Genomic DNA, 24293 nt, shown 5'->3' on the forward strand with positions numbered 1-24293 from the left:
CACTGTCAGGGGCACACACTGTCCTTCCACTGCATTAATGAAATATATCTTTGGAAGAATTTAATTTGAAAAACTCTAATGACCCACAGTTGCCCAATCACTCCCATATTTGGAAGCCAAATGCAAAAGTACTTTGGTGGTGATCTATCTGCCTTTGACGGTCATTGCAAATAGGATCTGCAGGGGTCAGGTCTGGGCGCAGAGCCAGTAAGTGTTTTTTGTAATAATTTGGAGGATGAAGTTAAATGTTCAAAGAGCTGACAGCTGCGGGACAGATAGCCTCTTAGGAGAAAACTTGTTAATTCTGCTTCTAAACCAGGAACAGAAGCCACAGGGAGGAGGGAGAGAGCAATAGGTGCATTAATGAGCAGCTCGTTAGCTTCATGCTGTAGCTCTGTAGGCAATTAAGAAGTCTGGGTACCATTTCTGGCCAGTAGTGGTGGTACTATAGAGAGAGGAAAAGATTAAAATGATCACATCCAAGTTGTGTCTAACCTAGCACTGGGGCAGAATAGTGGAGGACCCTGTGAGTAAAGCAAGAGAAGTCTTTGGCCACCCACAAGTAGGTAACTGGTTGATGTCTCTGCCTCACTTAGGCAGCATGTTCCCATCTACAGTTGTCTTTAGGGAGAAATCAAGAAAGCTGGGCATGCCAGGCAATCTCCGAATAGGAAATGTGCCCCTCTTCCACAGAAAAAGTGCATGGGCAGACCTACCACCTTTATCAGAGCAAAAGTGGGAAAGAGGCCAGTGAGTAAAGGTGTAAATAATACTGAACATACTTATTACGTGAGGAACAGGCCATGGCCCAGGCAGCCAGATCCACAAACAACCAGATAAGGGAACATGTGCCACAAGATAGCACATGCTATCACCCAGGCACCACCGATGGGGCATCTTAGGTCACAGAGCTTAGAGGTCTTTTCCAGAAAAGTCAGGTAAAGCAACCAAGGAAAGATCGGCCACAAGGATCTCCAGCTCTGTTGTCTGTGGGATATAACTATGGCAGAGTTTTCAAGTTAAATGTCTTCTTTCTGAATAAAAGGTAGCAGAATCATTCAGTAAATTGTTTCATTTTCTTTTTCAATAGATAACATTCTATTTTTATGTGCTGGGAAATATTCAATTTGAAAGTAATACTATAAAACTCATCAGATTACAAACATATTCTGAGGGAAACTCAGTAAAACTCTTCAAGAAACCAGCATTTCCCACCTTTAAGTATTGGTGTTTGGGACAGTATTCTCTCTCCTCTGCCAGAACCCAGTGACATCAGTTGAGTTATGCTGTGATGCAGTGGGTGGAAGCACTGGGGCTGTGCAGGATAGATCTGAGCTGGAATCCAGTCCGCCACGTACTTCACATGGGAACATGGGTAAGTTGTATGGTTCCTCTTAGCCTCAGGCACCTCATCTACTCTCTAGTGCATATACGGAGACAGAGCAAAGCAGCACTAGCCTGGCACTGTCCAATCAAGATTCACTGTGAGCCACGTATGTAATTTAAAATTTTCTGGCAGTCACATTTAAAAAAGTAAAAAGAAACAAGAAAATTAAATAATATATTTAACCCAATATATTACCATTTCAATATGTGATCAATATAAAAATTATTAATAATATACCTTACAATCTTTTCTTCGTATGTCTTCAAAGTCCACTGTGTATTCACACTTAGAGCACATCTCAATTAGGACAACATGGCTCAAGTGTATCAGTTAGGATTAGTTTCAATTGAAAATCCAACGAACAGTGACTTAAACAAGACAGAATTTCTCTACCATGTATATGAGGTCTGAAGGTAAGCTGATCAGAGTTGGTATGGCCACTCCATAATCATTGGGCCCCTGTCTTCTCCTAGCATGTTGCTCCACCATCCTGAACACACAGCTTCCTATGTGGTCTAAGATGGCTGCTTAAGCTTCAGTTATCACAACTGTATTCCAGCCAAGAAGAAGGAAAGAAGAGTACCTGTTATGAGAAGTTGTATACAGCTCTTCCACTCACATCCCTTTAACCAGTCATTTGGTCATTTGGCCATACCTAGCTACAAGGGAGGTCGGGAACTGTAGTCTTTATTTCAGCCAGCCGAGTATCCAGCTAAACAACGATAGGAGGATGGATACCATGGGGACACTAGCAATCCTTCCATAATACAAGTCTCATAAGGTTGATGGAGTGAGGAGAGTACACTGTAGCCATTGGTATTACATGAAAAGTACATTAAAACATGGTTTTATTACTATGATTTGAGCCCAGCCAAGTCACAGAATTAACAAATATATGCTGAACCCAAATACTGCTCATTTGATGCATCCTAATATTGCCAAGAGCCAGCCCTAGCGGTCTAGTAGTTAAGATTCAGACCCCTCACCACCATGTTGCTGGTTTGTTTCCTGGTCAGGGAACTACACTACCCATCTGTTGGTTGTCATACTGTGGTGGCTGCACGTTGCTGTGATGCTGAAAGATATGCCACTGGTATTTCAATACCAGCAGGGTCATCCATGGTAGACAGGATTCAGCGGTGCTTCTAGACTAGAAAAACTAGGAAGGGCCGGGCAACCCACTTCTGAAAAAATTGGCCATAAAAACCCTGTGAATAGCAGTGGAGCATTGTCTGATACAGCACCAGAAGCACAAAAAGATCAGGCAGGATTCCGTTCTGTACACAGGGTTGCGAGGAGTCGGAATCCACTCGACAACACTAACAACAGCAATACTGCTAAAAGATAAGACAATTACTTTCTTAGGCCCTTAGATATTGGGTGGTTCTAGATGTTTTATCTTCATAAGAGCACATAAAAGAAAAAAAAACTTGCATTATTTAAGCTCCATGAAAAATTGTTATGCTGAGTGAAGGGAAATGTTCTGAGCAAAATGCATAAAAATTTGTATTAGTCCCCTAAGACCTAGAGAACTTAGTTTGAAGCATTTGATGAATTCTAAATAAGACCTGTCCCTAATCCAAAGTGAACATCCAATGACATTCAAAATGGTTTTGTGAGATTAATAAAAGGGAGACCTCTAATACCTTTGTCATTTTAATGAAGAGATATGTGGGTCAATAACAAACAGCAAAAAATTAAAATAACAAGTAATAAAATTTAAAAATCTGAGTAGATCTGCATTAACTAATTTGAGCCAATTAAGTTGACATCAGTCTGTTTAATTGTGTATTTGGGAAGATTTCATAATGAATTTTTAATGCTAAGGTGACTTCTCCCAGTCACCAGAATGTCTGCACGTTATTCATCAGTCTTCATTCAGTATGGTGTGCACGCAGAATGCAGAGTAAGTTAACGTCGGCCTAATCCACACACGATTAAAAAGGAAAACTGCAGCTACAACTCCACCATGGAGGAGGAAGGGAAGACTAGGCTACGGGTCAGGAGACCTGGGTTCTGGTCCCAGATCTGCTACGGACTTATCTGCAAGACCCTGTAGAAGTCTCCTAACTTCTCTTGCTTCAACTGCTTCCCATGTAAAATAAACACATCCAACTAGAAGTTTATTTCAGTGGCCAATTTCTGTGATTTTCTGAGAATCCAGTTATTTGAGTTACATGTGTCACTCTTCCCCTCCACCACTCAATTATAACTCTCAGCATTGTCGTATTCTACAATGTCATTTCCCCTGCATAATGTCCTAAGATTCCAGTCTGATTATGATTCTCTCTTGGCTGTGCAGTGGGCTAGGAACAGCTGGGTTTTTTGAGAGTTGTCGAGTTTACTGATTATACAACCCCATAGCTTTAAGTTTCAATCACCCTCACTGTGTGCCCTGATGGAAGTATTGCCCCTCTAGGAATAGGATCTCCACACAATCAGAGCCTAGAGTTAAGGGGATGGGAGAGCACATATTTCCCAAATGGGTCACTGGGAATGATGATAAGTGGAGCCATTCCTATTCCTACCCTTTGGTTTCCAGACTCATGTGCTCTACCTTTTGGGGACACAGTAACATATAAGTCAAGCATTTAGGGAATATACTACACCCTGGAGAATGGTACCTTATCATCACATGGTATCATCTCCAAGCTGGAGCCTCAGCTATTCATTTAAAAAACCATTCTATCACTCTACCAGGCCAGCAGCTCCTGGATGGTGCAGTTATGTTATAGGGTCATGAAACATATGGTTATTTACAGACTGCCACATCTCCTCTACTTTAAAGAAGGTCTCTTGGTCCCTTGGTCTGAGTAGTGTTATGCGGGATTGTGTAAGCCCTTGGACAGTGCTGACTGCTGAGTCCCTGTGAGGAGGAAAGGCAAACCTATATCCATAATATGTATCAATTCTAGTTAAGAATTGCCTCTTTCAGAGTGAAAGGGGTCCAATGTATTCAACTTGCTGTCAAGTAGCTGGTTAGTCTTCTCAAGGACTGGTGCCATATCAAGGTCTCACTTGATATTGGTCTCTACTGCTGGAAAGTTGGATATTTGTTAGTAACAGTTATGATCAGTTATGGAAAGCAGGGTCCCATGCTTTCAGGCCCACATATGGCCTCCACCCCTGCCATTATGGATACTCTATTCATGAGCTCATTGTGCAGCACTGGGTTTGCCAATGACAGAGACTGACTGACATCAACTGACCAAGTCGTTCTGTCTACTTGGTTGATCAGTGTCTCTTCCATGGTTGATGCCCTTTAGTAGACATTATGCAATACAACAATATTCACATTTAATCTCCACTCCTACAGTGACTTGTGCCAACGTCTTAATTTATAAAGATGACTGAGTGACAACACAGAGAGGTCAATGCCATTGAAAGAAGAAATTATTACCTACATTTTCCAAGCAAAGGGGGCATGCCATGCCATGCAGTGCCAGAGGGAAAGCATCAGGTTTTGGTCAGGAGGCAGAAGCAGGAGCTGGGGGAAAGCCTAGGCCAGTGCCTTTGTTGGGGTTTCCGCTGGAAAGGCAAAGCAGGACAGAGTAGATGGTTTAGGATTGGCTGGTTTGAATAATTCTGGCAGGCTTTGGGGCATAGGGGCTATCCCGAGCTGTCTGCTTCCTAGCCCTAGGTTGACTTAGGGCAGGGGAAATATTATTTGGGTGTGTGAGAGTTAGATAAGGAGGTGGTTGGCTTACATATGAGAGGCATGCTCCCAAGTAAGTTGTTTGCTATCCTTGGGAACTAGCTAGTTATGGGAGGGCAGTTTCTCCCTGGATCTGTAAGGCACCCCCAACAAGATGTCAAAACATCATAAGATACAGAAAATAAAAAACATGATTAATACACACAGATCCATTCACAAGCCTCTTCCTTCTCCCCAATCCGTCAATCCTTCTCTTTCCAGGAGCCTGACCAACCAACCAAGCCATTCTCCATTGCACGAGTTTATATATATTCTTACCAAAGGCCACTTTTCTTTCCGCACAAAGTAGATGAGCCTTTGGTGCATTTCCTAAAGCTTTACTCTTTGGGAGGACTTCCCTGCACCACTGTCAAAAAAGCCACCCTTCTCTTATGGCTATAAGTATGAGAGGTGCCAGAGAAAGTGGTGGGTGATATGGAGGTCAGAGTCCATATACTTTTCCTGTGCCCGCCAGCCTTGCTTGTGCCTGATCCTGGAGCTATCATTTCTATTTTATAATGGATTGTTGCTGGGCCTGCCAGACCCTATATACCTGGTGGGTTTGATAGAAACCAGCTCATAATGAGCAGCTCCAGCCACAAAGTCCTTGGATGTCCTATAGTCAGACATTTGTCTTTACCAAGAGCCAGTAACACACTGGGAGCTATTTTTCAAATGGTGAATAATTCTGTTACAAATAGCAGAGCTTACTCTAGAACCCTAGGAGTCTATGTTGTAATTTTAATCTTGGGGCTTACCATAAGCCCCACACAGCATCTTCCCCAATAAGAGACACCTCTAAAAACACAGGGTCTGCTGATTCATATGGCCCAAGCAGCAGGAATGTTTGCACCCTACCCAGACCTGCTGCAGAGCCTTTTATTGCTCTTGGCCCCACACAAAACTGGAAGCCCCCTTGTCACCCAGTAAGTGGTTGGAGTAGAATTCCCAACTGTGGAATATGATGCCTCCAAAACCTAAAAAGAATACCAAGCGTTGTGCTTTCTTCTTAGTGGTTTGAGAAAGTTTGAGATGCAGCAATGTGTCCTTTATTTTGGAGGGGATACCCTGGAATTCTCTGGACCAGGCGTCATCAAATTTTTACTATAAAAGACCAGAGAGTAAATATTTTGTGGGCCACATAGTCTCTGTAGAAACCACTCAACTCTACCATTGTAGCATGAAAGCAACCACAGACAATACATAAGCAAATGGCTTGGCTGTTCCAATAAAATTTTATTTACAGAAACAGGTGGTAGGACAGATTTTGCCAATCCTTGCCCTAGATCACTGGACTCATAAAAACTTCACTAATATGGTGGGCCCCTCATGGATTTCTCTACCATTCTCCAGAGGACAAGTATCACTTCTTGCTCTTCCATTCCAATTAACGTATTATGGACACAATGGACCAATGTGATGTTCTTTGGAATGTCTAGATGGTCCAGGTCCCATATAAAAAGGCAGGAGAGTGAGTTTCATCCTAGGACAACACTATACATGAATACAACAGTCTATCCCATGTGAATGGAAACTGTTTCTTGATTTGAAAATCTGATAGGTTTTATCCAGCACCCTCAGGAAGCAGGCCCATGTATAAACCTCTAGCTCCTATATGCTGACTGAGTCTCTGCCACTCTTTTGGCCTGCAGTTCCCTTCCTGTCTTAGCAGGCCTAGCATGTCTCTGGCTGGTTTATGATGTGATTTGACCCTATTTATAGGTCTGGTGGTCAGGAGGGGAAGTGGGGATAGACCCAAGAGGGCACTATTTCCTTGCTAGGCAGAAGCCGCTGCATTGTCTTCAAGCAAGGAGGGCAGTGCTAGCTTTTAACAGTGAGGAGTAGGCCACTTCTGCAGGCCCAGGAAATTGAGGGAAATCTGAGGATTCAAGATTTCAGATACATCAATCAGGATACCGAACTCAGTGTGGCAGACCTGTCAGGGTTGAGAATTCAATCTTCCTTGGAGCTCTGCTATTCCCATAATTAAGTCCTGGGCTCAATCCTAAGCTTTTTCTGCCATCTGGCTATAAAGTCTCTTTATATTTTGCCAAGGAGGCCCTCTTGCTATAGAGGTTATTAATCATCCTCAGCTTTTCATTGTCTTTCTTAATGTATTAATGGTCCCCGGCAACACCCATACAAATTCCATAGTCCTTATAATAATTAGTTTCCCCAAATCTCTTAAGCATCTGAGATACTGCCCCTGACAGTGTATTCCCTTCCTCCAGTATCCCATCTCAATTAACCTCTGGTGAAAGTTTTAATAATTGCCTGATCACCACATTCCAGGGGCTCATTGTCAGCAGGCCAATGGGAAGTTCAGCTCCAAAACCCCCATTTTAGAGCCTCTTTCCTAGAATCACTCCTGCTTTCACAGGCTGGCTTCCCTGAGAAACACACAGTGAGAGAGACACTGAGATTTTCATGTAGGAGGTTTACTGAGGATTGCTCTCTGGAACAATGACTGTGAGCAGTGAGGAAAGCAGGACTGGGCAGATGGAGAAGTTGAACTACAATGAAGCTGCAACAGAGGCCTCAGCCAATCAGGCGTTCTGGAGCTGGAAAGCTTCTGCAGAGTTGTCCCAAGGGAGGCAAGGGGGTCAGGGTCTTGTATTGCCCACATGGACTAGCACTGGATGTGAGCTGCTCCCAGAAGTGGGTGTAAACTTGGGTGAGACAGCTTCCTTTAGCCAAAGGCAATTCCTGCAGAGGGACCCAACTATAAGCCATCAGAGGCCAACCCTTCTGGCATCTGAGTGCTTTGGTCCCCAGGGAGATCTGGGTGATGCAACACAGCATCTTTAACAGGACCTTTACCACCCATTTGGGGCCACAGGGGAAACATTACCAGACAATGAGGATAGCAGAGCAAAGGATGGAATGAGCCTGAGTTCTTGATGCTATCACTGAGTTTCCAAATCAATCCTGAGATAGCCTATCTCTAAACTTCTCAAGCAAATAAGATGTCCCTTCAGTTTAAGATACTCTCAGGTATTCAGGTACTTGCAACCAAGAGCATTCGAACTCATGCATACATTATCTCAGTTAATGTTCAATTACTCTGAGGTAGGTATTATTATTATTTGCATTTCAAAATTACAGAACTAAAGTTTATGGTAACTTGCCCAAGGTCATACAGATGGAAATTGGTGGAGCCCAATCTAAAACATAGCACTATCTAGATCCAAAATCCATGCTCTTCACCCTTTTATAAAAATCTGTGTGGCAGCTGATTGAACTGGGAAGAGAATGTGACCATTGCCCAGATACGAAGGAGAGAGTAGTCTGTGTGTAGCTAAAGATCCAATATGCACCAGAGGAGCTGCCCTCAAGAAACTCACTGTCCCCTGATTCAGTGGAGTGGGTTGAGTGGTGGCTCTCCCCGAATCCTATGTCCATGTCCTAATTGCCAGAATCTGTAAATGTGACCTTATGTGGAAAAAAGATCTTTGTAGATGTCACTAAGTTAAGGATCTTGAGATGAAGAGGACTCTGGGTGGGCCCTAAATTCAATGACAAGTGTCCTTATAAGAGATACACGGGGGGAGGGGGGCCGGGGGGAGGGGGCGGGCATGGCTAAGCGGTTAAGTTTGCGTGTTCTGCTTTGGAGGCCTAGGGTTTCACCGGTTTGGATCCTGGGCGCAGACATGGCACCACTCAGGAGTTTTGGAGCTGAAAAGCTTCTGCAGAGTTGTCCCAAGTGAGGCAAGGGGGTCAGGGTCTAGTATCATCATCAGGCCATGCTGAGGCAGCATCCCACATAGCACAACCAGAAGGACCTACAATGTACTAGGATATACAACTGCGTACTGGGGGGCTTTGGGGAGAAGAAGAAGAAAAGAGAAAAAAAAAACTGATTGGCAACAGATGGTAGCTCAGGTGCCAATCTTGAAAAAAATTTTTAAAAAGTGACACAGATGAATCTGACAGAAGAGGAAGACACAATGCGACAATGGAAGCAGCAACTGGAGTGATGAAGCCACAAGAAGGGAACCCCTGAAGGTACTAGAAACGGAAAGAACAAGAATGGACTCTCCTTTAGAGTGTTTGAAGGGAGCACAATCCTACCAATACCTTGATTTGGGACTTCTGGCCTCCAGAACAATGAGGGAGTAAGTTTCTGTTGTTACCCTGAGCTTGTGTTGATTTGTTACAGTAGCCCCAGGAAGCTAAGATACCTGGAATTTTTCTCTTTTATTCTAAATATACTTATTTCCCTTTCTCATGTAAAGGGGACCTTTCTTCTAACTTTGGTTGAATATATTCCTTATGTGCTAAATTTCTATTGAAATCCTTTATATTTTAAGGATAAACTACTTCCTTAGCAGATGTGGAGGCACCTGTAGAGATGTGAATGAGCATTTTCCTGGTAAGAAGGTCCATAGCCATTATATTCTCAATATGGTCTCCATAGGATCCAAATCTTTAAGAATTTCTGAGAAAGAGTCTGGGCAACTGGAAGAATGAGAGGCAGCTGAGCTCTGAGAGAAATGAGAACAAAGACTATGAAAAATACAAAGAGATTAAGTTTCCAATACTGAGAAGCAGGAAGAACCCAGTGTGTCTGGTAGAAGGCTGGAAATCCACGTTTTTAGAAATAAGCTTTGCTTTCCTCATAAATGCAGGTGAGGAAGCAGAAGTTACAAAGGTTTTGCAAGGGAGACTACAAGAGGCAAAATCCACTCAGCCCCAAGTCTGAAGGAAAGGAAATGTTCTTTCCAGACAGAGAGTTAGGAGGTTAGAGGGAAGTTCAGATTTCTGAAGTTAAATCTTGTGGGTGACTGAAAAAGGTAAGTTCTGTTTCAATGACAAATAAGTAAAATGCTGTCTCAATATAATATTTGTAGTATATTAGGGAGCAAAAAGGGAGAAAAAGCAGATTATTAAAAGAAAAGGATGGCATGAACTTAAGTCTGACTCTAAAAAGAAAAAGGAAAGGGACACATTTTCTGAGCCTGTCTCAATGAAAAGCCACAAGATAAAATTTAGAGAATTTGGAACAAGTCTCACCCAGAATCTTGGCTGCCAAACCACAACCTCCAAATGACAGGTGCTCCACTGAGAACTACGTACAATGCCTCACAGGCAGTAAATAGTCCAGAATCAGCTGTATTATTTCTCCATGAAAGTACTTGAGATAGGGCTGGGGTAAGGATAGGGAGAGAAGAGGAGAGAGTGTGGTGAGAGCAGCTCTGCTTCCCAGAAAATCGGAACAGAGTCTGTGTGCCCTTCAGTAAGAAAATTACAAGGTGTTTTGATACAAATTATCTCACAGGGGTTGACAGTCCAGGCCTGCCTGCTCCTCTGCCAGCGCCAAAAGGGGCAGGCGAAACTGAAGCTTGATTTTCAGCGCATGGTTTATAATTCAAACCACAAGAAAACATCCTTCACAAAACAGGAGGCTGTCCTTGAAAATTTCACAGACTCAAGCTTTCTTGCCACACACCTGGGATATAACATTCAATAGCTCATTTGCAACCTGTTACAACAAATGGTTTAAGAGCTCAGGAGAAGTAAAATGCATATATGTATAAAACGAGCCACCATTTCTAAGGATCCTGCTCTAACATGAATTTCTTCTCTGAAGCAAATACACTGTTCCTAAAATTTAAATGACCAAGAAAATATCAAGTAAGAAGGGCCTAATTAAGTTTTTTGTTGTTCTTCTTTGTTTTTTTAGGAAAAATCATGTTAGACTCTAAATTCCTCTTTGAACAGAATTATCAAATCAGCAGAGGAATAAAATGTACTAGCCATTTGGCCATGCAAATTACATGATGTAGAGCACACTTTGTAACATGAGTATTCAGTATTCAGTATAGCGCTCTCCTTATCAAATTGTTTCATTCTTCTTAGCTCATGTTCTTTCCAAGCAGGCACTAGCTTGTGAATGGCCTCCAGCATCTTCTAGGGTTTGCTGCCCTCAGACCTCCCAGCTCTCACCTCACCACAAAGTCCAATGATGACTTTCTACTTGGATCTAATAACAAATGAAAAGAAGGCAGGATATTTCATTTAACAAAGACATATAGAAATTTCTATGTGTCAGGCACAAATACCACCATAGCCTTTTATAAATACTAACCCATTTAATCTTCAAAAAACCTGCAAGGTAGATTCTATTTTTGCCTGCATTTTACAGATGAGGAAACCTCTGATATAGCTGGTAAGAGGTAGATCCAGGATTTAAATGAGACTGTGAAATTAAACACTACACCATGCTACCTTAAGTAGTAGTATTACAAAGGTGCATGAAGCAGAATTATCAAATAATACTAAGTGCTCATATGTAAGCATTTATAGAAAAAATGGAGATGTAAAACAATTTTTTAATAAATGGAGATTTAAAAAAAAACAGAAGAAGGTTATCTAGAATATTCATGTGGACATATTTTCATGGGCTTCCAAAATCATAGTTTACTAAACTTTATGATATATACAATAGAAGTATTAATCAATTGATATAAAGATAATCACCACTCACACTTGTATGCATCTTTAAATCATCAATTATATTTATTTCTCTGATTATAAAAGTAATAAATTTTCATGTTTGGAAGATTCAGAAAATTACATGGCAAAAAATAAAAATCATTCATAATCCCCACCATCTAGAAATCATCATTGCTGATATTTTCACATATCTAGTCTTCTTTCTATGTGTATAGTCATCCATTTGTGTACTGATTTAGCATTTATTAAACGTGGCTGTTTGTGCCAGAGCGATGCATTATTCAAAGAAAAACAATTTACACTTTTTCTCAGTGCCCCCAATGTGTACCAAATATTCTCTAAGGGCTGTAAAAGGCGTAAAACCAACATATTAAGATTACAAAAGTACTTTTAGAGTAGAAATAAACTCTCAATGATATATAAGCTAGAGCATTCTTGAATATTCAAATATTCAATACAACTGAAATCACAATGGTGACATTTGTCAAAATATGATTTTATCATTACATTTTCTACATTACCCAGAAGGAACGTTTTAGCATCAGCAGGATGAAAACAACGCTTACTTCTTAAACTTGTGCACAAATTAATTGATACGATACCTCCATTATTTCATGAGTATTTTCTTAGTGAATTGATTCTAAAGCTTCTCTAAGATAGGAAGGCACAAAATAACTAAAAAGAAATACTGATTTATGATTGTTCTAATACTGCTCAGCATTTGTGCAGTAAACTGTATCCACAGAGCATGTCATAATTACTAATCACAAAACACCTTGCTGAGCTAGGTGTGGAAGAATTCTTTCAGACAGGAGGAAAATGAACACTATCAATCAACATACTAGGTTGAAAATTTGCATGGCTACCCACTATGACTGCCAGCATCACAAGTGGCTTAAAGAGTTCCTCAGCTGAGAGTGGACTCCCATTGGTGGCTACCATGTCACAGCCTCGAAGTCAGCTTCCTCTTGACCGTACCGGTAATTCTGCCATATGGATGATCTAATGGTAGCAAGACCTGTAGGAAAACCACATGATAACTTCAGAAGCATTATGTAGGCCTCTCATTTTTTCTATGAATCAATATTAAATCAACAACAAAAACACCACCTTTCCAAACAGGAAAATGTATGGTCCCTATAGTAAAGTTACTTCAAGCAACTTATTTGGTCTTATTTTTCTGGCAATAGTTTAGAAATGAGGCAATTTTCCAGAAAATTAAAGCTTTTGAAAAATTTTTATCATTGGGATATAAATGTTTCTCACATGCATTACATATCTCTGCTTTTTAAATAGAGTGTATGAATGTAATTTGGCTTTTGCTTGATGACTCACTTTGGACATCAATCATTGTCCAATGCTATAACATCACCATGCCCTCAGGAGCATCTGAGGTCCCCAAGGCTGTTAGCCCAATGCTAAATGGCTTCAGACAGCTGTGCATTCAGAGTTCCTCTGTCTTCCCACTCCGTCATTTGTCACTCCTCTGCTGTTGTCAGTGTGTCTTGTCTCGCTGCTGCTGTGTGTTGCTTTTACTTTGTACCACCTGCTGGGTGAGGGCCTGAGCATGGCTCCAGCCATCCCCAAAGTGCAGACACGGACACGGGGACAGCTTGTTCAGCCACTCAGGTGCCTTTATGCAGAGCCCTCGCCCAAAGGAACTCAGGCCTTCCTGCCTCCAGGTCCTGACCTGGGCTCCAGGAGGGAGCTTTGAGTCTGACTTCTTAGAGCAAGTGACACTGAGGCCTCAGCCCAGTAGCAAGCCTTTGAGCTGGGATCAGCACAGGCCTGACAAGTCAGGGGGACCCAAGGAGACCTCCTCTCTCTTCTGGGCATCCTGAGTTAAGCACCCCTCTGGTCATGATGCCTGAGCCTGTTTCTGTCTGGGATCCATTTGTTTCACCTTTCATAGACATGGCCAGGATTACCTTCAGGTCCCTCTTCTGCCCTTTATAAAGTAGTCACTTAAAAAAGGGTTTACAGTGGAATTAATGGCCCTCTGGTACTCAACATCCTTTCTTTGAAGTAAAAAGTGCTGTCCCTCCATTCAGCTGAATGAACAGCTAGTGGGATCAAGGCTGCTCTCCTCTACAACTCAGGGCCGTCTATCAGCTGTACCAGGCACCTAAGTGCAACCTTTGTTTCACAATACTGACCGGCAGCTTCCACCTACAGCTGCAGTGGTGCAGAGCCCGATGGAGCCATCGACATAATTTGCAGAATGGAAATGAGGTGCCAAGCCAGAGGAGTGTAACTAATAATGCTCCTGGGGCAGCAGGCCCATAATGTAGGACCTCTGGACATCCTCTCATTGGCCTTTGTCCACCAGAGAATATGATTCCATGGCAGCACAGGCATGTTAATAGGTGAGCCCTCCACATCCTACTCCTCCCCCACATTAAAACAAACCACCAAATGGTGTTTGCAAGTTTTAGAAGCCTGTGGGAGGATGGATCAAATATAGAAAGCCTCCATTCTGAGAGTGGTCCGGGGGTGGGGGTGGGGGGGATGGACACAGTTCTCATCTCCCAGGACTGATCACAACAGGTTGTCTAGTCAGACACACTTAGTTTGGGCTTCTTCCGTGGCTAAAAACAAGTTGGGGTAAGTGCTTTTTCCAAAACAGTTTCCTCTCAAAAATGAACTTCCTCATCTTGCCTTCCGTAATTGCAGTTAGAAACACAAATACTCTTTCATTTTTTTCCTGTGTATTGTATGCTGCTTAAATGGACTACTTAATCAAAAGTTAGAGATGATGGAAGAAAATGAAAATAGAATCTTGTTTTTCTGCTTATCACCTCATGATGGAAGAATAACAAAGCTGTGACCTTGTGTGGCACCTTTCGGAGAAGTAGCTCTCACAGCTGTTTCCTTGGGCACATTCTGTGCTTTCTTTGTCTTTTACTCTCTGCAACTTCCAACTCACCTCTATAATCATCCACTTCTTGGGTACTCCAGCCTCAGGTATTGAAAGGCCCAGAGTCTAAGAGGGTTCTAATCACTGTGACTATAAATATTCCCAAAGCAACAGCTGTTAAAAGTTTTTGTCAGTGATATTATCATCTCAAGTTGATAAAGAGAGTAGAGGGAGGGGAGAAAATGTGCTTTCAATATTTTTAAAGTTCTCTTACCTCATCCTTGTTGATCAGTCCCATTTTGGACATGTCTATGTTAAAGTAGTGAATGTTTGGCAGGCTGATTTCCATATCTTCTATCTGGAATGAACAACAATACGCATCACAGTGGACAACAGTGAATCCCTCTCTCTCGCTCCTCTCTCCATCCCACCCATCCACCAGCCCATTACTTAGGCTCTGCCTCTGTCTCTGAGGTTTCTCTCTACCCTCCTCCACACTCTCTGATGTTCCTCTACTGCTCAACACTGTTCTTTCCTGCTAGTCCTGTTATTACATGGTGGATCCACTCTTCTTTCCTTCATGTACAAAATCTGTTTCTCAGCAAAGTAGGAACTCCGTGGGTCAAAAAACTGGGAGAACTTCAGCATCCAAGTGGCCTCCTGGTGCTGGTCAGTCAACCGCCTAAACGCCTCCTCAGTCCATTCCCTCCTCTCCAGACCTGTCCCTAACATTTGCAGGCCTCAGAATAAGAATTGAATTGAAGGTCCACACATCAAATGTTTAAATATTTAAAAGTTAAGAATGAAGCTAAAAAACTTTTAAGGAAAATATGCTGTATCCTTCTAACTTGACAAATATACCTTCATAACAACCTGGAAGGCCAGGATCTCATTTAAAATTCTCTTACTCCTTGCGCTACCATGCCAGGACATGGTAGCATAGGAAGAGCCAGCCCCCAGCCCCTGGCCCCTGGCGCCTGGCCCATTCCATGTTCTCTCTTGGACTCACAAGGGTGGACACCTCAGCTTGCATGTCAAGTCCCATCTATACCTCCTGCAAACATCTGCCCCTTTGCCCACTCTCAGGCCTAAGGGTGTACACACTAATGGCATGATGTGCCCTCCAGAGGATGGATCTGGGGAAGAGGCTTGCACAGGTTCTGGAAGTAGCTTCAGGGTTATTTGGGAAGGAAATTCTGGGGTGCAGGTATCCAGAGAATGTTCTAGAAGGGGAAATGTGGGCCCCTGAAGGGTTTATTGCCTTGGCCCACTGACTCTTCATCCAGTGCAGAGAGGCACAGCCAGAGGAGGGCCTGAAGGGGGCCTCTGAAGTGCTCGGCTATGGAAGGAGTCCCTCTTGCCTAGGTCTAAAGATGGTACTCTTCCTCTCTATTCTATCACGGCCTTAGTTCAGACCCTCCTTGTCAGATTTCTGCAACAGCCTCCTAACAGGTCTCCTTGTCTGTGGTCCATCATTCTTTTAATTTATCATGCTTGTTTCAGTGTGATCTTTTTAGAATGCTAATCTGGTAGCACCACACCTTACTTAAATCCCTCAGTGGCTCCTAAGAGCTTTCAGGCTAAAATACAGACTATAAATAAGCCCACAAAGGCCCTCGCGATCTAGTTCTTGCCTCATCTCTAAGCACATGGAAAGACTTTCACTCCTGGAGCTTCACATATGGCAGGCCCTCAACAGTAAAGAACTGTTCCATGCTGCCTCCTGTCTCCATACCTACCCTGCTCCCTCATCCTTGAGTGTGAACCCAGGTAACCTCTACTTGTCCCTTAGGAGTCAACTCAAACACCTGTCCCCCCAGAAAACCTCGCTGGCTCCATCCCTAGACCTGAGTCAGGTGCCTTCTTCAGTGTTTTCATAAGACTCTATTGTATTGTTAGTTTACTCATTTTCTTCCTTCACTGAATAATGAGCTCTTTGAGGGTAGAGACTACACCTAATTTATCTTTATATCCCTCATGTGCCGATAGAGACATAGCCATTCAATAACAGTCATTCAGTAACATCAAATGCATGGATGGAATCTGTCTGCATCCATCCTTCATTCTCTGGCTCCCCTGAAACACAGACTCTTGGTCTAATTACCCCTCCTTCAGGGCATGCGAGTGTCCTGAATATGAGGCTTAAATTGTGGCAGGTTGAAGAGACCCAGGGAATTTTCAGCAGAACTGAAGAACTACAGCAGTGGCCTGTGTTTTGAGGGCGGACAGATTTTTCCATTTTTCGCTCTTTTCTCACTTGCTATAACAAGCTTTTGAACAACAACAGATGTCATTTTTCATGTGTCTTCCACTTTCTTATTTTAACTCTCAACTCTTTCTTGAAGCTGACAGGAGACACAACAAGCTCTCTCAGTCCTCACAATGGAAACGACAAAACGTACCTCAGGAACCCGGCTCAGGGAGAGCACCTGGATGTCATAGAGGGTCTTCTGGACGGAGGGCGAGTACTCGCCTTTGTCATAGGGTCCAGCAAATTTCTCTAGGACAATGTCCCGAACAGTGTCCCTAAAACACAGAAAAGAGAACTGAGGTCTCTCATGGGGTGGTCTTTTAGAATGTATTATGAAGCTAAGAAGGACCATTCTATCCCCCAGAAAACAATTTTATTGCTGGTTTTAGAAGAGATTAATATCTTGTAATGCCAACAACAACAACAACAACAACAACAACAACAACAACAAAAACCTCACTTCCTATTCCCCTACACACACACGCGGGCACCATTCAACAAACATTGAGCACTGTCTAAACTATCTAAACACTAAGCTATCTTCATAATCTGGCTCAGGATCCAGTGGGCATTCCAGGGTAAATCTCCTTCCATGTTTGAAGAACCTAGGAAAAGGACTCCCAAGTACTCCTAACTCCTTTACTGTTCAGCTTGGCTGCTTCCTTGAGTCGTTATGCATTTAGGGGTTTTACTCTGTGCCAGGCTTTGTGCATGAATACTTCCTTGAATTCTCTCGACTTACCTAGGTAGGTACTATTATGCCCAATTTAGAGACAAGGAATCTGAGCTTAAAAGTTAATTGATCCCCTCTAAGTCCCTCTCTCTAGTATGACTAGAGAGACTAAGTCTCTATGACTAGAGACTAAGTCCCTGACTCTGGTATGCTCAATTTCCGGCCCTCTTCAACATAAATACATCAGGCTGCTGCCCATGGGGAAACACTTGAAATAAAAAAGGAAAAAGATGATTGAGGTGAGGTTCTCTTCAAATATTTTCCAACCTATCACATAATAAAAGGAGCAGAGCAAAACTATCCCAGTGGGAGGAAGCTATGGGGTGGGGGGCAGAGTCCAGCTCAGCATAAGGTAGAACTTTCTAACACATAGCGCTTCAGCAAAGGAATGAGATGCCTGGTCAAAAAGCAAACTCTGGAAGTCCAGAGGCCTAATTATTGCTTGTCAAGGATATTATTATGATCATCATCCCTTTACTTTTTTTTTGTTTTTTTCTGGTGAAGCAGATTCGCCCTGAGCCAACATCTGTGCCAATCTTCCTCTATTTCTTCTTTCATATGTGGGATGCCTTCACAGCAAGACTGGCAAGTGGAGCAGGTCCACACTGGGGATACAAACCTGTGAACTAGAGAATACAGGCCACTGAAGTGGAGTGTGCAGAACTTTAACCACTTGGCCACAGAGCCGGCCCCTACCTTTTTAAGGCATTTATCATTTATAAAGTGTTTCTGTGAATATCATCTCATTTTGAGTTTAGCATAGGGTGACTAGGCTAAAACCGTCCCAGTTCGTCTGGGACTAAGGAGTTTCCTGGGACATGAGACTTTCAGCATTAAAATTAGGAAAGTCCTTGGTAAACTGGGACGAGTTGGTCACCCTAGTTTAGCACTCTGTGCATCTAGGATGAGGTAGTGAGACCAAACATCATCATCCCCACTTGATACAGTGGTTCTTAAAGTGTGGCCCCTGGTCAAGCAGCACCTGCATCACCTGGGAGTTTATTAGAAATGCAAGTTCTCGGGTCCCACCCTAGACCTACAGAATCAGAACCCCCAGGGTGGGCCTAATGCTCTGCATTTTAACAAGCCCTCCAGGTGATTTTGATACACAACAATGTTTGAGAATTACTGATTTAATCAATTAAAAACCAGAGGGTCAGGAAATTAGGTGGTCCACTCAAGGTCATTATAGCTAACAGCATCGGAGACTCAAGTGCAGACCTCAAAGCAAGACAGTGCTCTTCCTGTTACCCATCAGAAGGGATTCTGAACAGTGAGGAGGTTGAATTGAACGGCCTCCACCTTTCCCTTTCAGAGGGAAGACTCCATGAACTCTGGGCCCCTGGGAAGAGGGCGGACTCCATCTGCACAGCACCAGGCCCTAGTGCCTGCTCATACCAGGTAGCGTCAAAGTCCACGTCTCTGCACTGGTGGAAGCGCCATTTGCAGTACACTTGGGTGGCAAAGCACCGGTCCTTCACCTCAGGGAGGGTGGTGAACTGATCCTTGATGAACCCTTCAAATCCAGACTGGGTCGTTTTCAAGACCTTGAGGTCTTTGATTCCAGAATGAATGACTGGAGGTCCTGTTTTAAGTAAAAAGGTAAGAGGGGATGAGGTCATGCCCAAAACAGTGCATTTTTACTGATACCTACTCCTGAGGATCCTGGTCATTAAAATATGGCTTATTATGTTTGTACGAAGAACTACATCATTGCCCATGTTTTCTGTCTCCCTGTCTCCTCTGAAGTCAAAGTGATTAGGACTGTGTACCTTTCCCTCTATCTGGATCCACAGCTCCCTGCCCTCTCACACCCTAGGAGAACTGAAGGTCAGAGAATAAACCTCCATGTTTTGTTGAAGCCCACAGAAATGAATACCTTTCTTTCAGCTACGTACAGGGGTGTCTTCTAGGCCAAATTACCTTCCATGTTTTGAGCTCTGTCTCACTCAACAGTCAATCATGACAAAATGAGTCAATAAGCTTCTCAAGCACAGTTCCTCTATCTGATTTTGACCCCCTTTACTGGGGGTTAGTCCTCATGTTGACAGTCTACACTGACCAACGTCTGCAATCTCTACCAGACACTGATGGCATCTCAGTTCTCTTGTGGTTATGAGCTCCGTGAAACCAGACAACTTCATGAACAGGTAGCAGCGTGGGCCTGGCTGAGCCTAAACAGAGACTGGGAAGATGAAAGCAGTGACCAGCAAGGTACAGATCTGCCTATGTGCATACCCATAAAGGCTTTTGTTTTTGACTGAACTGAGAAGGGACAAAGTTGGTTCATGGGGACCTGTGAGAGAGGGAAGATTTGAACAGAATGGAGGAGATGATATGGCTTTCCTACAGTCCACTAAATGACCTCATGAGATGAATGGGGGAGATGGAGTGGTGATAGGCATAATCTGAAGAAGCGGTTTGCTTGTGTGCCAGGTAGTTCTAGCTCAGGGTCCAGGTGACAAGTGGGGCACAGAGTTAGGGAGAGAAAGATTCTCTCTGTCTTTTTCTATGTGTAGTTCCAGGAGTCTGGTGAAGCCTGAAGAGAATATGGTTGCCATGTGACACACTGGGAAGCCCCAGGATACAATGCTCACTGGAGAGCAGCATTCCTCCCACGGAGCAGTGGCAACTGGCACAGTAAATGCTGGGCAGAGCCAGTGAGGCAGAAGCTGTACCCAGTGGGTGCAAACCTCTCCCTCAGCCCATGTGAGACAGCCCCTCCAGACTGTCAGTAGGTGGGAGAGTTTGGCTAGAGAGGTCCAGCAGTTTTGTAATGAGAGAGCTACAAGACCAGGAAAAATCAGAAATTAACATCACCATGGCCTTATTTGTATGCATAAGCTGGTGAGGCCCGACATTGAGGGGGCACTTGGGAACAGACCCCCAATAGCACAGTGCCATGGCAGGATGACTAAGGGCACCTCTTTGTAGTCTCAAAGTTAGTCCCAATTAATATATATCCTTCTTGGCCTGTAGAGTATATAAATCAAGGGCCGAAGGTGTCAGGCATCACTATTTACACATGGTCTTAGTTGAAGAACAGGAATGTAACTCATGGCCCTCAATTAAAATCCAGGGCAGCTCTTAATAATTCAATGGTTTCTATCACCCGTGTGGTTTCAATTGCTGTGGTTAACTCAGGAGCTGTGGAGTTTCAGAAGCAGGTAAATAATGACTATATTTTGTGGCCAGCCTGGTGGCAAAGTGGTTAAGTTTGCATGCTCTGCTTTGGCTGTCCGGGGTTCATGGGTTCAGATCCCAGGTACAGACCTACATACCACACTGCTCATCAAGCCATGCTGTGGTGGCATCCCACATACAAAACAGAGGAAGACTGGCACAGATGTTAGCTCAGGGACAACTTTCCTCAAGCAAAAAGAGGAAAATTGGCAACAGATGTTAGCTCAGAGAAAATCTGCCTCACCAAAAAAAACAAAAAAATAATGACTATATTTTGATATTTTCCCAGCTACGTCTGTGCACCTACCAGAGACAGAAATGGCCAGTGGTTAGTGGTAGATTTGCTGATTAAATATATGCTAATTAAAAAAGGTGTTCCAGCCAAAGTGTTCTAGGAAGATGTGGTAAAACAGAAAATGATATTTGTTTACCATTCTGAAGTTCTCATTGGAAGGGGTATCTGAAGAAGGATCAAGAGAAAGACACCAGCAATGCCTTAATGCCTTAAGTTGGTTTGGTTTATCAGATTCTAGATGTATAAAGACATGTTTCTGCAAAATCAGCATTTCTAAATTCAGTGTAGTGCTGATCCAAGTGAGCCTAACAGAACTGCAGAAGCAATCAACAAGTATCTGTTGAATGAAGGAATGAGAGAGTAAGTGCAATAAGATTGATTCACGTCATGGAATAAATACCTCAGAACTAGTCTCTTTTTCTTCTACACAGTTCTCTTCCATTAATCTTTATCATTTCCCTTCCTGATCACCCCCCACCCCCAACTCTAACACACACTGTGGCAGGGGAAAGGGGGAGGGGATCAACATTAGCTAAGAATGTCCTGACTGTTGAAATGGATTTTGTTGCCACCTTTTTCAGTCTTTATCTCACTTAATCTTCACAAGTCTATTACATGGGTATTTTTACATGGGGGACTTTTAATCATTTGTCCATAGTCACATGCTAGAAACTGGCAGAGGTGGAGTTTGCAGTCAGCACACAATTATGAGATTCTAGCCTTTTCTTTCTTCTTTTTTTTGGACCACTTTCCATCCGCACAATGTTTCCTCCTTCCTTTAACTCTCTCTCCCCATTTCTGTACAATAAGTGGCCTTTCCAGGAGACAAGAAAGTTGCTACATCCCATTCCACTTTGAAGGCCTCAGACAGAGCTCTCAGCCTGAAAAATACCATCTCCATTGGAGATTGAAGCATCACTTTTAGAAACGGCCCACATATGTCTTGAAAATTTTTTATTCTTTAAAAATGTCCTATTGGAATACAAAGACCGCTTAAAGTAGTGACTCTTTTAGTCTTTATAAACTAAGATTGTAATTTACTTCCAACAGTAATCCCTTCTAGAAAAACATCCTATAAAAATGAAACATAGGTTCGCAATCAGGAGTGGGGTTAGAATAAGTAGCGGGAACCCTTGAAGGGGGATAAAGAGAAGATAAAGGAGAACCAAAGGCAAACTTTACCTATTTCATCCTTTCCTCTATAGCTGGCCTTGATCGCCAGCATCCATGTGAGCCAATCAGACTCTGTCTCCTCCAATGGTCTAAGGATTCCTGAATGCAGTGTTGCATAGTGGTTGTGTCCCCAGCCTTGGGACTCAGATTCCCTGAATTCATTGCCAGCGTGTTTTGTGCCCCACCCCCCCAATTACAAGCACTATTCTCCTGAGAAAATTAGTTAATCTCTCCCTACCTTGATTTTCTCTTCTGTCAAATGGAGATAATGATACCTATTTCTGAGAGTTAATAGACGTCTAAGATAATACACTTAAAGGACTCAGCAGGGTGGCTGCCCCATAGGAAAGGCTCTGTAAAAGTTATTATGAAGATTTTGCCACAATTGACTTTTTCTTATCAAGTTCAACCACCTGTAAACATTTCCTATGTTTCACAAAGGCTCACTGGGTTCTGAGAACTACTTCCGACATGCTGTCCCGATCCACTTCCAGCCCTGGGATGAGATTTACTGATCTTAGGGGAGTGTCAGTCCTGCTAGGCAACTTTGAAATGATCTACTCTCTTGCTAGAATCTGAAAATGGAGAAAGCAGTTGCATCTTCTGATGTGTTTTGGCCTCAGTTTCACACAGAATAAAATGTCTCCTATTCCCAAAGTCAATTAACTATTGCCACAGTTTTGGCAGAACGCAAATCATCTACTCTGGTGCGCTCATCATTCTATGAACAACAACAACAAAACCTATTCTCTTTGTGAAAAAATTTTTCCTTGGCACACATTAGACACTTCAGATGAAATCAGAGAGCTTATTTTATCTTCTCTGTTGGCAGTGCCCCAGCTCTCTGAACACTGGTAAGAACCTGAGCCTTTTAAATTCATGGGCCCATCAACTAAAAATATGATGCCTCAAACACTCTAAAAAAGATTCCAATTTAGACTAACAAGAAGTAATTCAACCAAAAAGACTGTCCTTTTCTAGGTTACTTCCCATGAAACCACTTAATCAGCTTTTTTTTTTTCTGCCTTTCTGCCATGGTTATGGAATAATGCAAAAGGAAAATTTTCACATTTTACTTTGCTAGAACATAATTTTTTCTAGCTTTTAGTGTCCTCCTACACACTTAACAGATTGTGGTTTATCTCTCAGAGAAGCATACATTTTACCCTTTAGCTCTCTAAGGGAAAGAAACTCACTGCGAATTAATGGAAAATAAGCCCAATTCCTTACCTACGCATCAGGTGTCACAAAGCACAAAGCTTTACTGAGCTAAGAAAAAAATCCTGTCATGAAGAGGATAATTGCTTCCACATTTAACACCTCCAAGAAGGACACAAATAGCTAAAAGGAGGATATTTTAAAACTATATTAAATCATTCTAGGAGAAAACCTCAAACTCATAAAGTGCTAGAAAAAGTGAAAATCAATTAATATCATTTGCTTTTAAGAGTCCATTTAGCTCATGCAGGGAGAGTGAAAGTTCCCTCTGTGCAATTCTGGATGGGGAGAGATGACATCATCCAGATGGAAGGAAGTTTGTACAAGGAGGTGATGATCAAAACGATTTTAAAAGACCTTGTGTTTGCCAAGAACTTATCCTTTGGAGTAACTGAAGAGTGCTTTAGTCTTGATATTAAAAGGACATAAGCAGCCTTCTTGGCAGTGGCCATCTCTGGGTCTCCCACTTTCCCCATCTCATTTCTTCCATCTGCCCAGCTTGACATCTCTTAAATCTGTTCTCCTCTGGGACTTCGATTTCATCAACCCTCTTCCTTAAAACCATCCTCCTACCCCCACTAGACTCCATGTCAATAGATTTTTTTCACTACCAGAACACAGTATCTCTTATTTGAGATTTCTTCTCCATCTTGCTTTCCTTTACTTAGCTATGCTTTAGTTGAATTTTTATAATGTGTCAGATTGGGAGAAATTTGATACTTAAAGAATTGCGAGTTATAGTTCAAATATTGTGTGTGTTGTGGGGGATGCTGTACTTAGCTCAATTAGTTCAAATTAATGACTCAACCATCCCAGTGCCTTCACGGCTTGGCTAAGCTTGTAGTTCACAGAGACACGTGAGAGAGAGAGTTTGAAGGATTCAGATTTCATATAACACCTAAACCCACAGCTTGTACCACACACGCAGAGCCTAATTCTCCTCTCTGAGCTTGGAAGTCACAAACATATCACCAGCCCTCATCCCTTTGGGTGAACAAATTTCTTTCCTTCTTCCAGATTCTCCCATGGAACTAGCAGACTTTGAA

The 24293-nt window shown here is 42.7% G+C and overlaps 2 protein-coding genes across 5 annotated transcripts in view; one reads left to right on the top strand and one right to left on the bottom strand.

Moving 5' to 3' along the window:
* DNASE2B (deoxyribonuclease 2 beta) overlaps positions 1-24293 on the top strand; it is a 97944-nt gene that overhangs the window by 40583 nt on the left and 33068 nt on the right. For 2 of the 3 annotated variants that reach the window (XM_046645042.1, XM_046645044.1), the window contains exon 4: positions 1261-1375. The exons of the other annotated variant lie outside the window; for it this stretch is intronic. The gene's annotated coding sequence lies outside the window, so the exon portion shown is untranslated. The remainder of the gene's footprint in view (positions 1-1260; positions 1376-24293) is intronic. 3 annotated transcript variants of the gene reach the window in all.
* Positions 11576-24293, bottom strand: part of LOC124229712 (uricase) — a 30872-nt gene continuing 18154 nt past the window's right edge. For both annotated transcript variants that reach the window (XM_046645046.1, XM_046645047.1), the window contains 4 exons: positions 18777-18963; positions 16797-16920; positions 14669-14752; positions 11576-12555 (listed from right to left, as the gene is read on the bottom strand). In XM_046645046.1, the coding sequence (XP_046501002.1) occupies positions 12481-12555; positions 14669-14752; positions 16797-16920; positions 18777-18963 (470 nt within the window). In that variant the 3' untranslated portion in view covers positions 11576-12480. The remainder of the gene's footprint in view (positions 12556-14668; positions 14753-16796; positions 16921-18776; positions 18964-24293) is intronic.

This window comes from Equus quagga, chromosome 18, assembly GCF_021613505.1.
Source record: "Equus quagga isolate Etosha38 chromosome 18, UCLA_HA_Equagga_1.0, whole genome shotgun sequence".
Taxonomy (NCBI): domain Eukaryota; kingdom Metazoa; phylum Chordata; class Mammalia; order Perissodactyla; family Equidae; genus Equus; species Equus quagga.